At 40.4% G+C, this 18,286-nt stretch overlaps 1 protein-coding gene across 1 annotated transcript in view; it reads left to right on the forward strand.

Annotated features, from left to right (window-relative positions):
• The window catches only part of ACACA (acetyl-CoA carboxylase alpha), a 1,007,059-nt gene that overhangs the window by 531,407 nt on the left and 457,366 nt on the right, over positions 1 to 18,286 (forward strand). Inside the window, exons 38-40 of the mRNA XM_053706820.1 lie at positions 5,902 to 6,057; positions 6,346 to 6,549; positions 17,344 to 17,499. Coding sequence (XP_053562795.1) covers positions 5,902 to 6,057; positions 6,346 to 6,549; positions 17,344 to 17,499 — 516 coding nt within the window. The remainder of the gene's footprint in view (positions 1 to 5,901; positions 6,058 to 6,345; positions 6,550 to 17,343; positions 17,500 to 18,286) is intronic.

Below are 18,286 nucleotides of genomic sequence, written 5' to 3' on the forward strand. Positions count from 1 at the left end.
CTCAATAAAGAATCTTCGTATGAGGAGGTTATGGACAGAGTTCAAGCACTTAAATTGGCTAACTCTTTTATTTTAGATGCCGCTTTGCAATTAGCTAGATTAGCGGCGAAAAATTCAGGGTTTGCTATCGTGGCGCGCAGAGCGCTTTGGCTATAGTCTTGGTCAGCGGATGTGTCTTCCAAGACAAAATTGCTTAACATTCCTTTCAAGGGTAAAACATTATTTGGACCTGATTTGAAAGAGATTATTTCAGACATCACCGTGGGAAAGGGCCACGCCCTCCCACAGGATAGGTCTTTTAAGGCTAAAAATAAGCCTAATTTTCGTCCCTTTCGCAGAAACGGACCAGCCTCTAATTCTACATCCTCTAAGCAAGAGGGTAATACTTCACAACCCAAACCAGCCTGGAAACCAATGCAAGGCTGGAACAAGGGTAAGCAGGCCAAGAAGCCTACCACTGCTACCAAAACAGCATGAAGGGATAGCCCCCGATCCGGGACCGGATCTGGTGGGGGGCAGACTTTCTCTCTTTGCTCAGGCTTGGGCAAGAGATGTTCAGGATCCTTGGGCGCTAGAAATAGTTTCTCAAGGTTATCTCCTGGAATTCAAGGAACTACCCCCAAGGGGAAGGTTCCACAGGTCTCAATTATCTTCAAACCAAATAAAAAGACAGGCATTCTTACATTGTGTAGAAGACCTGTTAAAGATGGGAGTGATTCATCCAGTTCCAATAAGAGAACAAGGGATGGGTTTTTATTCCAACCTGTTCATAGTTCCCAAAAAAGAGGGAACATTCAGACCAATTTTGGATCTCAAGATCCTAAACAAATTTCTCAGGGTACCATCGTTCAAAATGGAAACTATTCGAACGATCCTACCTACTATCCAGGAAAATCAATTTATGACTACCGTGGATTTAAAGGATGCGTACCTACATATTCCTATCCACAAGGAACATCATCAGTTCCTAAGGTTCGCTTTTCTGGACAAGCATTACCAGTTTGTGGCACTTCCATTCGGATTAGCCACTGCTCCAAGGATTTTCACAAAGGTACTAGGGTCCCTTCTAGCGGTTCTAAGACCAAGGGGCATTGCAGTAGTACCTTACTTGGACGACATCCTGATTCAAGCGTCGTCTCTGTCAAAAGCAAAGGCTCATACGGACATCGTCCTAGCCTTTCTCAGATCTCACGGATGGAAGGTGAACAAAGAAAAAAGTTCTCTGTCCCCGTCAACAAGAGTTCCCTTCTTGGGAACAATAATAGATTCCTTAGAAATGAGGATTTTTCTGACAGAGGTCAGAAAATCAAAAATTCTAAGCTCTTGTCAAGTACTTCATTCTGTTCTTCGTCCTTCCATAGCGCAGTGCATGGAAGTAATAGGATTGATGGTTGCAACAATGGACATAGTTCCTTTTGCACGAATTCATCTAAGACCATTACAACTGTGCATGCTCAGACAGTGGAATGGGGATTATACAGACTTGTCTCCGACGATTCAAGTAGATCAAAAGACCAGAGATTCACTCCGTTGGTGGCTGACCCTGGACAATCTGCCACAGGGAATGAGCTTCCGCAGACCAGAGTGGGTCATTGTCACGACCGACGCCAGCCTGGTGGGCTGGGGGCGCGGTCTGGGAACCCCTGAAAGCTCAGGGTCTATGGTCTCGGGAAGAATCTCTTCTCCCGATAAACATTCTGGAACTGAGAGCGATATTCAATGCTCTCAAAGCTTGGCCTCAACTAGCAAAGGCCAAATTCATAAGGTTTCAATCAGACAACATGACGACTGTTGCATATATCAATCATCAGGGGGGAACAAGGAGTTCCCTGGCGATGGAAGAAGTGACCAAAATAATTCAATGGGCGGAGGATCACTCCTGCCACTTGTCTGCGATCCACATCCCAGGAGTGGAAAATTGGGAAGCGGATTTTCTGAGTCGTCAGACATTCCATCCGGGGGAGTGGGAACTCCATCCGGAAATCTTTGCCCAAATAACTCAATTATGGGGAATTCCAGACATGGATCTGATGGCGTCTCGTCAGAACTTCAAGGTTCCTTGCTACGGGTCCAGATCCAGGGATCCCAAGGCGACTCTAGTAGATGCACTAGTAGCACCTTGGACCTTCAACCTAGCTTATGTATTCCCACTGTTTCCTCTCATTCCCAGGCTTGTAGCCAGGATCAATCAGGAGAGGGCTTCGGTGATCTTGATAGCTCCTGCGTGGCCACGCAGGACTTGGTATGCAGACCTGGTGAATATGTCATCGGCTCCACCATGGAAGCTACCTTTGAGACAGGACCTTCTTGTTCAAGGTCCATTCGAACATCCGAATCTGGTTTCCCTCCAGCTGACGGCTTGGAGATTGAACGCTTGATTTTATCAAAGCGTGGGTTTTCAGATTCTGTAATAGATACTCTGATTCAGGCTAGAAAGCCTGTAACTAGAAAAATTTACCATAAAATATGGAAAAAATATATCTGTTGGTGTGAATCCAAAGGATTGCCATGGAACAAGATAAAGATTCCTAAGATTCTATCCTTTCTACAAGAAGGTTTGGAGAAAGGATTATCTGCAAGTTCTCTAAAGGGACAGATTTCTGCTTTATCTGTCTTACTACACAAACGACTGGCAGCTATGCCAGATGTTCAAGCATTTGTTCAGGCTCTGGTTAGGATCAAGCCTGTTTACAGACCTTTGACTCCTCCCTGGAGTTTAAATCTAGTTCTTTCAGTTCTTCAAGGGGTTCCGTTTGAACCCTTACATTCCGTAGATATTAAGTTACTATCTTGGAAAGTTTTGTTTTTGGTTGCAATCTCTTCTGCTAGAAGAGTTTCAGAGTTATCTGCTCTGCAGTGTTCTCCTCCTTATCTGGTGTTCCATGCAGATAAGGTGGTTTTGCGTACTAAGCCTGGTTTTCTTCCTAAAGTTGTTTCTAACAAAAATATTAACCAGGAGATAGTTGTACCTTCTTTGTGTCCGAATCCAGTTTCAAAGAAGGAGCGTTTGTTACACAATTTGGACGTTGTCCGTGCTCTAAAATTCTATTTAGAGGCTACTAAAGATTTCAGACAAACATCATCCTTGTTTGTTGTTTATTCTGGTAAATGGAGAGGTCAAAAAGCGACTTCCACCTCTCTTTCCCTTTGGCTTAAAAACATTATCCGTTTGGCTTATGAGACTGCCGGACGGCAGCCTCCTGAACGAATCACAGCTCACTCCACTAGGGCTGTGGCTTCCACATGGGCCTTCAAGAACGAGGCTTCTGTTGATCAGATATGTAAGGCAGCGACTTGGTCTTCACTGCACACTTTTGCCAAATTTTACAAATTTGATACTTTTGCTTCTTCGGAGGCTATTTTTGGGAGAAAGGTTTTGCAAGCCGTGGTGCCTTCCATTTAGGTGACCTGATTTGCTCCCTCCCTTCATCCGTGTCCTAAAGCTTTGGTATTGGTTCCCACAAGTAAGGATGATGCCGTGGACCGGACACACCAATGTTGGAGAAAACAGAATTTATGCTTACCTGATAAATTACTTTCTCCAACGGTGTGTCCGGTCCACGGCCCGCCCTGGTTTTTTTTTAATCAGGTCTGATGAATTATTTTCTCTAACTACAGTCACCACGGTATCATATGATTTCTCCTATATATATTTCCTCCTGTCCGTCGGTCGAATGACTGGGGTGGGCGGAGCCTAGGAGGGATCATGTGACCAGCTTTGCTGGGACTCTTTGCCATTTCCTGTTGGGGAAGAGAATATCCCACAAGTAAGGATGACGCCGTGGACCGGACACACCGTTGGAGAAAGTAATTTATCAGGTAAGCATAAATTCTGTTTTATCGATTCAAATAGAACATACAATTTTAAACAACTTTTTAATTTACTTCTATTATCTGATTTGCTTTACTCTCTTGGTGTCCTTTATTTAAAAACATACCTGGGTAGTATCAGAAGCTAGCTGCTAATTGGTGGCTGCCTCTTGTTATTGGTTCACTCAATGTGTTCAGCTAGCTCCCATTAGTGCATAGCTCCTTCTTCAGCAAAGGATATGAAGAAAACGAAGCACAATTTATAATGGAAGTCAATAAAAAGTTGTTTAAAATTGTATGCTCTATCTGAATCATGCAAGAAAAATGTTAAGCTTCATGTCTTTTAAATTGTAATAAAATAGTTTTTGTTGTCACAAGGTTCTTACAGTGACCAAATTGAATCTCAAAATTTAAGTCCCTATGGAAATGTTTGGGTATGAAAAGTAAAACAAAAAATAAAAAGCTAAATTACCCCTCCACCACTCTCAGTACCTTCCCCCCAACCAATGAGAATGAAGTAAGTCCCCTAAGGTCTTCCTCACACCTCACTACCTGCCCACTTGACCCTGTCCACATCTAATACCTTCTCTGTCTTCTACCCTCACTCCAGATCTTACTCACATATTCAACCAATCCCTTACTACTGGTTAATTTCCATCTTCTTTCAAACATGCAAAGGTCACCCCCATCCTCAAAAAACCCTCCCTCAACCCCAATTTTCCTGCAAACTACCGCCCCATATCACTGTTTCTGCTAGCTTCAAAAGTCCTTGAAAAACTAGTTTTCGATTGCCTAACCAACTTCCTGTCCTCCAACTCATTGCTTGACCCCCTGCAATCTGGCTTCCATCCCCAACACTCAACTGAGACTGCCCTCACCAAGGTTACTAACGATCTTCTTTCTGCTAAAAACAATGGCCACTACTCTATACTTATCTTACTTGACCTGTCTGCTGCCTTTGACACTGTTGACCATCCCCTCCTCCTACGGACTCTCATCTCCCTTGGACTCTGACAATGCCCTCTCCTGGATTCACTCTTATCTCTCTAATAGGCCCTTTTCTGTCTCATTTGCTGGTGACTCTTCCTCTTTATTGCCTCTGTCTGTTGGAGTACCCCAAGACTCTATTCTAGGCCCTCTACTCTTCTCTATCTATACTTACTCACTGGGTAAACTTATCAGTAGCTATGGCTTCAACTATCACCTCTATGCTGATGATACTCAGATCTACCTATCCACCCCTGCACTCTCTCCTTCTGTCCTTTCCCACAGCAGAGAGCAGAGAGCGGGTCTGTAAAAGCGGTATGTTTTTTAAATATTAAAAGTGAAAAAAGGGTTTTATAGCTATAGCACCTAAATAATGTTATATAATTCTGCACTATGTGCAGAATTATATAACATTATTTTTTAGGTTTACTGTCCCTTTAAGTAACAACAGTCTGAAGGGAATCGATTCATTGAGTAAAACAGGGGGCGGGGCTGCACAAGTGTTTGCTTGTGCAGTGTTAAATATAGGAATCTTGTCCACCCACAGCTTTATAAATGGCTGCCATTTGGCTTCACTTGACAGGAAAGATGGAGGACACTCAATCAAAATTAAACTTTTATTATTCAGATAGAGCATGCCATTTTAAACAACTTTCCAATTTACTTCTATTAACAAAATGTGCACAGTCTTTTTATAGTTAAACTTTTTGAGTCACCAGCTCCTACTGAGCATGTGCAAGAATAAGTGTGTATGCATTTGTGAATGGCTGATGGCTGTCACATGGTACGTGTATGCATTTTTGATTGGCTGATGGCTGTCACGTGGTACAAGGGGAGTGGAAGAATACATAACTTTTAAAATTGGCAGAAAACAAATCTACTACTCAATTGAAGTTCAGACTAAGTGCTATTGCATTGTCTTGTTATCTTGCATTTGTTGATTATGCAAATCTACTGTATTGACTGGTCCTTTAAGTTGTGGGAACTGAGATTTTAAAAGGTGGCAATCCTGTGCAACAATAAGATCTAAAGTTAGTTGGTGTGGCTATGGGCCATACTTTTACAGCAGGCTTTACATTTAGTTTTTTTCTATGCATTTTACAGGAAGCTTCATTTGAGTATCTCCAGAACGAGGGAGAACGTCTGCTACTGGAAGCCATGGATGAGTTAGAGGTGGCGTTTAGTAACACTAATGTGCGCACTGACTGCAACCACATCTTCCTAAACTTTGTGCCTACAGTTATCATGGATCCTTCTAAGGTGTGCACCTTGTCTTGCATTGTTACCGTTAACATTATTTACATTAATTCTTAAATAAGATGAGATCATGTAGGAAATGTGTGAGTTTAGGGATGAACCAGTAGTGTATATTGTTTTTGAAGTAATAGTTTTAGCTTACAGCAGATTAGAATAATTAAGAAAAATAAACACTTATGATAAGTAAAATGAACATTTCTAATTTGTTTTTTTTTATACAAATCAAAGCTGTTGTCTGTAATGTGAAAAACTTTTCTAGAAAATAGTTTTGTTTTTCTCATTTGTTGACAGATTGAAGAGTCTGTCCGTAGCATGGTGATGCGCTATGGTAGCCGCCTCTGGAAGCTACGCGTTCTGCAAGCTGAATTGAAGATAAATATCCGCTTAACACCAACAGGCAAGCAAATCCCCATACGTCTCTTTCTGACCAATGAATCTGGCTACTATTTGGACATCAGCCTCTACAAAGAAGTGACAGATTCCAGAACTGGACAGGTAACTCATAATTCAATTTACCATTTTGTTTAATTTTAGCCTGAAGAATGTAAAAAATTAATTCAATGTATACATTTTCTGTTAAAAGATATGTTATATTTTGAAAATATTTTATATTTGCCATCAATGCAGTAAAAGCCCATGTAAGTGAAACTGTAGAGACAATATATTTATAATGTAATATATTCCTCAAGCACAGGTATATCTAAACCTTTTCCCTCAAAGATCTAGTTATCCAGTTTTAAAAATTGCATACAAATATGTTTGTATAGTTTTGCATAAACAAAAAATGCCAAGCTATAACGGTCTCCCAGGATAGACCTGGTTTTTGAGCTTTATTCAGAACTGCCTGGCCACACCCACTGATCATTTTGACTCCACCTAGTACCCCTCTCATAGCCTCCACTGACTCTTCTCAGTGTACTGTTGTCTAAATGTTGTCAGCCATTTTCTCAGATTTTCCAGAAGCAGTGTTACAGCCAATCAAAAGCAGTATCAAAAACTTCTGTTGAGCTTGAACGTGCATGCTTACACTAGCTTCAGCCAGTCTCTGCTCTGTGGCAGGTTTTGTAGAGGCAGCGCCTTCAGTCTCTTCTAGATGAAGAAAAACATGGCTGCCAAGTGGGTAAATGAACACTTAAAGGGACAGTCTACACTAGAATTTTTATTGTTTTAAAAGATAGATAATCCCTTTATTACCCATTTCCCAGTTTTGCATAACCAACACAGTTTTAATAATATACTTTTAACCTCTGTGATTATCTTGCATCTAAGCCTCTGCAAACTGCCCCTTTATTTCAGTTCTTTTGACAGACTTGCAGTCTAGCCAATCAGTGCCTGCTCCCAGATAACTTCTCGTGCACAAGCACAGTGTTATCTATATGAAATACGTGAACTAACACCCTCTAGTGGTGAAAAACTGTTAAAATGCAATCTGAAAGAGGTGGGCTTCAAGGTCTAAGAAATTAGCATATGAACCTCCTAGGTTAAGCTTTCAACTAAGAATACCAAGAGAACAAAGCAAAATTGGTGATAAAAGTAAATTGGAAAATTTTTTAAAATTACATGCTCTATCTGAATCATGGAAGTTTATTTTGGCCTAGACTGTCCCTTTAAGATAAGCGAGGGTAAAGAGAGGTTGATTATAGAAAATATTCTATAAAGATAATTTTTATTTTTCACATTAACTGTAAGGTAAGTTGTTATGTTCTAACTGTTTTTTTTATTTTATTTGCCTTTAACCCCTTTGCAGAGGTTTAACACATAGATTAGAAGTGGAGCGTTTTTTTGTGCAAGATTTTCAAGCGTAAATTGTGCTTGAGTGTCTGTGTGCTCGTATTTTTGTACTTTTAAAAAAACAAATACCATTGATTTCATAACCTCTAAATATATTTGTTATTGTCACCACCTCACAACACGAAATACTTCACATTCAAAGTGGCATCTATTACGTATACACAATTTTTTTCTTGATATGTTTGAAAACTCGTAGAATGGATCGTAAAAAAAACAATAACCCCTTCAGCACAAACCATGATGTGCTTACAGAGAAAAATCACTGTTTTTCTTTCATGATATAGGTAGAACATACCATTTAAAAAAAAAATTCCAGTTTACTTCTAATATTAAATTTGCTTTATTCTCTTGGTTTCATTTGTTGAAGGAGTAGCAATGCGCTACTGGTTTCTCACTGAAGTGAAAGGACAGCACCAAGATCTTATGTGAAATAGAAAGTGTCGTGGGTGCACTATCATCACAGAAAAATGAATAAGTTCCATATTGGTTTCATCATGTGCCCAAGTATTTACTATGCACGCTCAAGCTTTAGAGGACACAATAAAAAAATGTAATGCCATATTATAATACAGGTTCTAGCTGTAAGAATATTGCAACATCAAGTTTGCATTTCTCGCAGCAATAATTGTGCTCCACTTGTAATCTAGGCTATAGTTATGCAGGGAATAGCAGAGTCCTAAAATGCATTTTTTTTGCTCTTTTAAAAACACCTTAACTATTTTAATAACAGTAGCCACTCCCCTAAACTAACTGAACATTAAGATCACCATTTACACAATTCAAAAGGGATGTTTTTCATCTCAAAAAGCCTCAAATTTCTTTTAAAAACATAATTTATGCTTACCTGATAAATTTATTTCTCTTGTGGTGCATCCAGTCCACGGATCATCCATTACTTGTGGGATATTCTCCTTCCCAACAGGAAGTTGCAAGAGGATCACCCACAGCAGAGCTGCTATATAGCTCCTCCCCTAACTGCCATATCCAGTCATTCGACCGAAACTAGCCGAGAAAGGAGAAACCATAGGGTGCAGTGGTGAATGTAGTTTAAAATTTAAACCTGCCTTAAAAGGACAGGGCGGGCCGTGGACTGGATACACCACAAGAGAAATAAATTTATCAGGTAAGCATAAATTATGTTTTCTCTAGTTAGGTGTATCCAGTCCACGGATCATCCATTACTTGTGGGATACCAATACCAAAGCTAAAGTACACGGATGAAGGGAGGGACAAGGCAGGTACTTAAACGGAAGGGACCACTGCCTGTAGAACCTTTCTCCCAAAAATAGCCTCCGAAGAAGCAAAAGTATCAAATTTGTAAAATTTTGAAAAGGTATGAAGCGAAGACCAAGTCGCCGCTTTGCAAATCTGTTCAACAGAAGCCTCATTTTTAAAGGCCCAGGTGGAAGCCACAGCTCTAGTAGAATGAGCTGTAATCTTTTCAGGGGGCTGCTGTCCAGCAGTCTCATAGGCTAAGCATATTACGCTCCGAAGCCAAAAAGAAAGAGAGGTTGCCGAAGCCTTTTGACCTCTCCTCTGTCCAGAGTAAACAACAAACAGGGAAGATGTTTGATGAAAATCTTTAGTCGCTTGTAAGTAAAACTTTAAAGCACGGACTACGTCCAAATTATGTAAAAGACGTTCCTTTTTTGAAGAAGGATTAGGACACAATGATGGAACAACAATCTCTTGATTGATATTCTTGTTGGAAACTGCCTTAGGTAAAAACCCAGGTTTTGTACACAGAACTACTTTATCTGTATGGAAAATCAGATAAGGAGAATCACATTGTAAAGCTGATAACTCAGAGACTCTACGAGCCGAGGAAATAGCCATCAAAAATAGAATTTTCCAAGATAAAAGTTTGATATCAATGGAATGAAGGGGTTCAAACGGAACTCCTTGAAGAACCTTAAGAACCAAGTTTAAACTCCATGGAAGAGCAACAGGTTTAAACACAGGCTTAATTCTAACCAAAGCCTGACAAAATGCCTGGACGTCTGGAACCTCTGCCAGACGCTTGTGCAAAAGGATAGACAGAGCAGAAATCTGTCCCTTTAAAGAACTAGCTGATAATCCTTTATCCAAACCCTCTTGGAGAAAGGACAATATCCTAGGAATCCTAACCTTACTCCATGAGTAATTCTTGGATTCACACCAATGAAGATATTTCCGCCATATCTTATGGTAGATTTTCCTGGTTACAGACTTTCTTGCCTGTATTAAAGTATCAATGACTGACTCGGAGAAGCCACGCCTTGATAAAATCAAGCGTTCAATCTCCAGGCAGTCAGTCTCAGAGAAATTAGATTTGGATGATTGAAAGGACCTTGTAGTAGAAGGTCTTGTCTCAGAGGCAGAGGCCAAGGTGGAAAGGATGACATGTCCACCAGGTCTGCATACCAGGTCCTGCGTGGCCACGCAGGCGCGATCAAGATCACCGATGCTCTCTCCTGTTTGATTTTGGCAATCAGTCGAGGGAGCAGAGGAAACGGTGGAAACACATAAGCCAGGTTGAAGAACCACGGTGCTGCTAGAGCATCTATCAGCGTCGCTTCTGGGTCCCTGGACCTGGATCCGTAACAAGGAAGCTTGGCGTTCTGGCGAGACGCCATGAGATCCAATTCTGGTGTGCCCCAACGATGAACCAATTGAGCAAACACCTCCGGATGGAGTTCCCACTCCCCCGGATGAAAAGTCTGACGACTTAGAAAATCCGCCTCCCAGTTCTCTACACCTGGGATATGGATCGCTGATAGATGGCAAGAGTGAGTCTCTGCCCAGCGAATTATCTTCTAACATCGCTAGGGAGCTCCTGGTCCCCCCTTGATGGTTGATGTAAGCCACAGTCGTGATGTTGTCCGACTGAAATCTGATGAACCTCAGGGTTGCTAACTGAGGCCAAGCTAGAAGAGCATTGAATATTGCTCTTAACTCCAGAATATTTATTGGGAGGAGTTTCTCCTCCTGAATCCACGATCCCTGAGCCTTCAGGGAATTCCAGACTGCACCCCAACCTAGAAGGCTGGCATCTGTTGTTACAATTGTCCAATCTGGCCTGCGAAAGGTCATACCTTTGGACAGATGGACCCGAGATAGCCACCAGAGAAGAGAATCTCTGGTCTCTTGATCCAGATTTAGCAGAGGGGACAAATCTGTGTAATCCCCATTCCACTGACTGAGCATGCATAATTGCAGCGGTCTGAGATGTAGGCGCGCAAATGGCACTATGTCCATCGCCGCTACCATTAAGCCGATCACTTCCATGCACTGAGCCACCGAAGGGCGCGGAATGTAGTGAAGAACACGGCAGGAATTTAGAAGCTTTGATAACCTGGACTCCGTCAGGTAAATTTTCATTTCTACAGAATCTATCAGAGTTCCTAGGAAGGAAACCCTTGTGAGGGGTGATAGAGAACTCTTTCCCTCGTTCACTTTCCACCCATGCGACCTCAGAAATGCCAACACTATGTCCGTATGAGATTTGGCAATTTGGAAGTTTGACGCCTGTATCAGGATGTCGTCTAGATAAGGGGCCACTGCTATGCCCCGTGGTCTTAGGACCGCCAGAAGAGACCCCAGAACCTTTGTAAAAATTCTTGGGGCTGTAGCTAACCCGAAGGGAAGAGCCACAAACTGGTAATGCCTGTCTAGAAAGGCAAACCTTAGGAACCGATGATGATCTTTGTGAATCGTTATGTGAAGGTAAGCATCCTTCAAATCCACTGTGGTCATGTACTGACCCTCCTGGATCATAGGTAGGATTGTCCGAATAGTTTCCATTTTGAACGATGGAACTCTGAGGAATTTGTTTAAGATCTTTAGATTCAAAATTGGTCTGAAGGTTCCCTCTTTTTTGGGAACCACAAACAGATTTGAATAAAATCCCTGTCCTTGTTCCATCTGTGGAACTGGATGGATCACTCCCATTATTAGGAGGTCTTGCACACAGCGTAAGAATGCCTCTTTCTTTATCTGGTTTACAGATAATCTCGAAAGGTGAAATCTCCCTTGTGGGGGGGAAGCTTTGAAGTCCAGAAGATATCCCTGAGATATGATCTCCAACGCCCAGGGATCCTGAACATCTCTTGCCCAAGAGAGAAAGTCTGCCCCCTACTAGATCCGTTGCCGGATAGGGGGCCATTACTTCATGCTGTCTTAGAGGCAGCAGCAGGCTTTCTGGCCTGCTTGCCTTTGCTCCAGGCCTGGTTAGATTTCCAGGCCGGCTTGGATTGCGCAAAAGTTCCCTCTTGTTTTGTAGCAGAGGAAGTTGATGCTGCACCTGCCTTGAAGTTTCGAAAGGCACAAAAATTAGACTGTTTGGCCCTTGATTTGGCCCTGTCCTGAGGAAGGGTATGACCCTTACCTCCAGTAATGTCAGCAATAATTTCCTTCAAACCAGGCCCGAATAGGGTCTGCCCCTTGAAGGGAATGTTAAGTAATTTAGACTTTGAAGTCACGTCAGCTGACCAAGATTTAAGCCATAGCGCCCTACGCGCCTGGATGGCGAATCCAGAATTCTTAGCCGTTAGTTTAGTCAAATGAACAATGGCATCAGAAACAAAAGAATTAGCTAGCTTAAGTGTTCTAAGCTTGTCAAGTATTTCAGTCAATGGAGTAGCTGTCCAGAGACTCAAACCAGAACGCCGCAGCAGCAGTGACAGGAGCAATGCATGCAAGGGGCTGCAGGATAAAACCTTGTTGAATAAACATTTTCTTAAGGTAACCTTCTAATTTTTTATCCATTGGATCTGAAAAAGCACAACTGTCCTCGACAGGGATAGTGGTACGCTTTGCTAAAGTAGAAACTGCTCCCTCCACCTTAGGGACCGTCTGCCATAAGTCCCGTGTGGTGGCGTCTATTGGAAACATTTTTCTAAAAATAGGAGGGGGGGGGGAAAACGGCACACCGGGTCTGTCCCACTCCTTAGTAATAATTTCTGTAAACCTTTTAGATATTGGAAAAACGTCAGTACACACCGGCACCGCATAGTATTTATCCAGTCTACACAATTTCTCTGGCACTGCAATTGTGTCACAGTCATTCAGAGCAGCTAAAACCTCTCCAAGCAACACCCGGAGGTTCTCAAGCTTAAATTTAAAAGTAGACATATCTGAATCAGGTTTCCCCGAGTCAGAGACGTCACCCACAGACTGAAGCTCTTCCTCAGCTTCTGCATATTGTGACGCAGTATCAGACATGGGCCTTAAAACATCTGCGCGCTCTGTATTACGTCTAACCCCAGAGCTATCGCGCTTTCCTCTGAATTCAGGCAGTCTGGCTAATACCGCTGACAGGGTATTATCCATGATTGCCGCCATGTCCTGCAAAGTAATCGCTATGGGCGTCTTTGATGTACTTGGCGCCATTTTAGCGTGAGTCCCTTGAGCGGGAGTCAAAGGGTCCAACACGTGGGGAGAGTTAGTCGGCATAACTTCCCCCTCGTCAGAATCCTCTGTTGATAATTCTTTTAAAGATAACAGCTGATCTTTATTGTTTAAAGTGAAATCAATACATTTAGTACACATTCTCCTATGGGGTTCCACCATGGCTTTTAAACATAATGAATAAGGAGTTTCCTCTATGTCAGACATGTTTATACAGACTAGCAATGAGACTAGCAAGCTTGGAAAACACTTTAAATCAAGTTAACAAGCAATATAAAAAAACGTTACTGTGCCTTTAAGAGAAACAAATTTTGCCAAAATTTGAAATAGCAGTGAAAAAGGCAGTTAAACTAACGAAATTTTTACAGTGTATGTAACAAGTTAGCAGAGCATTGCACCCACTTGCAAATGGATGATTAACCCCTTAATACAAAAAACAGATTAACAAAACGAAAAATATGTAACAACTGCCACAGCTCCTACTTTTGAAGCCTTTTGAGCCCTTCAGAGATGTCCTATAGCATGCAGGGGACTGCTGAGGGAAGCTGAATGTCACAGTTTGTAATTTTAACTGCACCAACTGTAACTTTTATAATATAACAGTGGAAAGCCCCAGGAAACTGTTTCTAGGCAAAAATAAAGCCAGCGATGTGGAAAAAACTAGGCCCCAATAAGTTTTATCACCAAAGCATATATAAAAACAATTAAACATGCCAGCAAACGTTTTATATTGCACATTAATCAGAGTATATACCTCTGATAGCAAGCCTGATACTAGTCGCTATTAAATCACTGTATTTAGGCTTTAACTTACATTAATCCGGTATCAGCAGCATTTTCTAGCAAATTCCATCCCTAGAAAAACTTAACTGCACATACCTTATTGCAGGATACCCTGCACGCCATTCTCCCTCTGAAGTTACCTCACTCCTCAGACATATGTGAGAATAGCAGTGGATCTTAGTTACTTCTGCTAAGATCATAGAAAAACGCAGGCAGATTCTTCTTCTAAATGCTGCCTGAGATAAAATAGTACACTCCAGTACCATTTAAAAACAATAAACTTTTGATTGAAGAAAAAACTAACTATATTTTACCACTTTCCTCTTACTACCTCCAGCTATGTTGAGAGCTTGCAAGAGAATGACTGGATATGGCAGTTAGGGGAGGAGCTATATAGCAGCTCTGCTGTGGGTGATCCTCTTGCAACTTCCTGTTGGGAAGGAGAATATCCCACAAGTAATGGATGATCCGTGGACTGGATACACCTAACAAGAGAAATTTATTTTCTTTGCTTTATTGAAGATTTTAACTTGGACAGTGCAGCCTCTCACACTGTCATCTAATCAGATAGAATAATAGATATTAACTGTTCTGGGTATATTCCAAGTATCCTTTTAATATGAAAATAGATGACCAATATCTCCAGAGTTTATAGCGCTTTTGTTTTATCAAGGTTATTTCTCATCAATGTTTATATTTTTTTATTTTTCTCTTGCTTCAATTGAAAGGATACAAATAAAAATATCCCTGTGAGACTCAAAACAACATCAATAATAATGGAAATGTTATTTGCTATGAGTCTTTTGATTGTTATTTTTTTCAGGGCGCCTTTAAATACATTTAGCAAGAAAACGCTTTGCGCCATGTTATTTTAATTACTGCGTATTATAAGCCTGAGGCCACTGTTACTCTGGTTTCAAAAATTCTGCTGGCAACCTGAGAGTAGATTTGTTTTCACATATGTTGTCCATCTATAATGCTCTTTTTAAAAAGTATTTACTTCTGTTTGTTTTTGATGAGGAGAAACATTTTTGTAAGTCTCAGAGGACAAAACATATGGCTGTTTGCCTTCTGCTACAACTCTATCTCAGAATTTTTCATCCAGAAATCTAGCAAGTCATCATCTAAAGAACATAGGGCCCTGGGCTGTCTGTGATCGTTTTCTTTTGTCTGGAGGATAACGTCCCTATGAATAATTTGTTATTGACCTCTTATCCTTTCAAATTCATTTAATATCATTTGCATTCTGAGAAAGGTCAAGGAGAATAAAAATATCTTATTTGTTACAGTAAGATTGGCCTAGATTCACTAGGAATCCTATTTTTTTTTAACAATCTTTATTAATAGTTTCAAGGTTTGTCAAAAGTGATATATATATATATATATATATATATATATATATATATATATATATATATATATATATATATATATATATATGAGCCTGTGGCTCTGGTGACATCACAGCTTTTTTGGCGTGCTATTTAGCACCCAGGCCTGGATGTTGCTGAGTCACAGGATGTGTACCTGGTCCGGTCTTGGAGTGCACTTCCCTTCCATGTTTTGTATTTTCTCTGGGTGATTACATCCACCTGTGCACCCCTTCTTTGTTCTCAGTCTGCTTGGCTTTGTGAGCTTGCATGATGGTGTGGCTGTGTTAGGGACTCAGGCAGTGGAAAGGACCTTGACGGGGTGCCTGAGCTTTCCCATTTGGCCAGATGCGGTAACTAACCTTTCCAGTTGTGATTTTATCTTAGCTGTGAGCTAGCTGGTGAGTGCTGGGTGTTTCTATGTGTTGTATTACTTTTTGTTTGTAATCCCCCTTGTTTCTTGCACCCATTCCGGACTGGGGTTAACTGCCTGTGGCTCTGGTGACATTACAGCTTTTTTGGAGTGCTATTTAGCAACCAGGGCTGGATGTTGCTGAGTCACAGGATGTGTACCTGGTCCGGTCTTGGAGTGCAGTTCCCTTCCATGTTTTGTATTTTCTCTGGGTGATTACATCCACCTGTGCACCCCTTCTTTGTTCTCAGTCTGCTTGGCTTTGTGAGCTCGCATGATGGTGTGGCTGTGTTTGGGACTCAGGCAGTGGAAAGGACCTTGACGTGGTGCCTGAGCTTTCCCATTTGGCCAGATGCGGTAACTAACCTTTCCAGTTGTGATTTTATCTTAGCTGTGAGCTAGCTGGTGAGTGCTGGGTGTTTCTATGTGTTGTATTACTTTTTGTTTGTAATCCCCCTTGTTTCTTGCACCCATTCCGGACTGGGGTTAACTGCCTGTGGCTCTGGTGACATCACAGCTTTTTTGGAGTGCTATTTATCACCCAGGGCTGGATGTTGCTGAGTCACAGGATGTGTACATGGTCCGGTCTTGGAGTGCAGTTCCCTTCCATGTTTTATATATATATATATATATATATATATATATATATATATATATATATATATATATATATATATATATATATACATACATTACATAGTAAAAGACAAACTTTCAAGATTTCTCTCTTCCTTATGTCTTTTACTATGTAATGTTAGTCCAATAAAAAAAGTTACAGGCACATAATTCCCAAATTCGAAATTCCAAAATCCACTTATTCTAGAATCCAAACTGTTTCACTAATATTTAAAAAAAAATGAACAAAAATTACTTTTTTTCTTGCCTGTAAGTAACAAAAACCCAAACTCTTCTGAATTCCAAACCTTTTCAGGTTTAGATAAACGGCTTTATACCTGTATTACTGTATACTGCAATATTATTATTGTTATTTTCATATTTAACTACTGGACTATTACGGCTACTACGATAGATAGATAGATAGATAGATAGATAGATAGATAGATAGATAGAGAGAGAAAACTCACAATTTACTATCCCATACTTTATCAAGCTGGCAAGGAGGCTGTCCACCATTTCATTCACTAAATCCAGAGGAAGCTCTTAGATATAGTCTCTAAATTATTTATGTTGTTAATTATATATTATATATCCATTTTTATATTATATAATAGTTGTTAATATTAAGTTCTTGTTGATTTACTTGATTCATGGCCATTCACAAATTTCTATATTTGCATTTAGATTTATACAATTCTATTTGATTTAATAGCTTGATAATAGCATTGCTATCAATAGAAAAATCAGTTACTTTTGTACAGTTACAAATATATACTTTGTTTTATAACATAATTTAAATGTTGTAAGCTATGCAAATTGCATACATCCCTAAGTTGCTGCCAGAGCTACATTTTACAGCGCAGAGACAATAAGATAGTGACTTGATCTGTATGATTAATATTTATTAAATCCTGTTGTCTTGTATAGATCATGTTCCAAGCATATGGGGACAAACAAGGGCCACTTCATGGGATGCTTATTAACACTCCGTATGTGACAAAAGACCTGCTGCAATCCAAACGTTTCCAAGCACAATCCTTAGGGACCACATATGTGTATGATATTCCTGAAATGTTTCGTCAGGTAAGTTTTTGTATAATGTAGAATTGTTGAAACCAGTTATATGACTACTTTTTCCCTTAAAGGGCCATGATACCCACATGTTGAAACACTTGAAAGCGATGCAGCATAGCTGTAAAAAGCTGACTAGAAAATATCACCTGAGCATCTCTATGTAGAAAAGGAAGATATTTTACCTCAAGAACAAAGAATTCAAACCCCATTGCAATGGACTTTAAGCAGAAAATCAGTATGCCTTTCCCGGAACAGACAAGGGAGTGAGCCTCCTGCACACTCATGTTATTTCCCTATTCAGTTTAAGGAAGTTTACTATGAAATCTCATGAGAGTTAAGTCAAATCTCATGAGATCACAGTAAAAGAGGTCATGACCTCAGCACTGTTGATGCTGATTGGCTGCAGTTAATTTCTTCATTATTTTTTTTTTTTTTACCCACAGCTGGACAGCAGCTGAAGTATAACTTTTACACAGAACTTACTCTGGTGAGCTGAGGAAATTGTGAGGTAACATATCTTCTTTTTTTACATAGAGATGCTCAGGTGATATTTTCCTGTCAGCTTTTTACAGTTATACTGCATCAGTTTCAAGTTATTTAGCATAGGAGTATTATCTCCCTTTAAGTCCAGTTCATCAGTTGTGAAGTGTATTTTTGTGAAATCAGTGGCTGTTTTCTAACACCAAGGCAAGAAACAATAAAAAACTATTTGATTCCAAACGAAAACGTGGGTCCCAATTCTAGCAATACTTAGCGACCATTTCATATATTTTTCCGAATGATGAAAAATAGAGAA

Source organism: Bombina bombina, chromosome 3 (genome assembly GCF_027579735.1).
Source record: "Bombina bombina isolate aBomBom1 chromosome 3, aBomBom1.pri, whole genome shotgun sequence".
Lineage (NCBI taxonomy): Eukaryota > Metazoa > Chordata > Amphibia > Anura > Bombinatoridae > Bombina > Bombina bombina.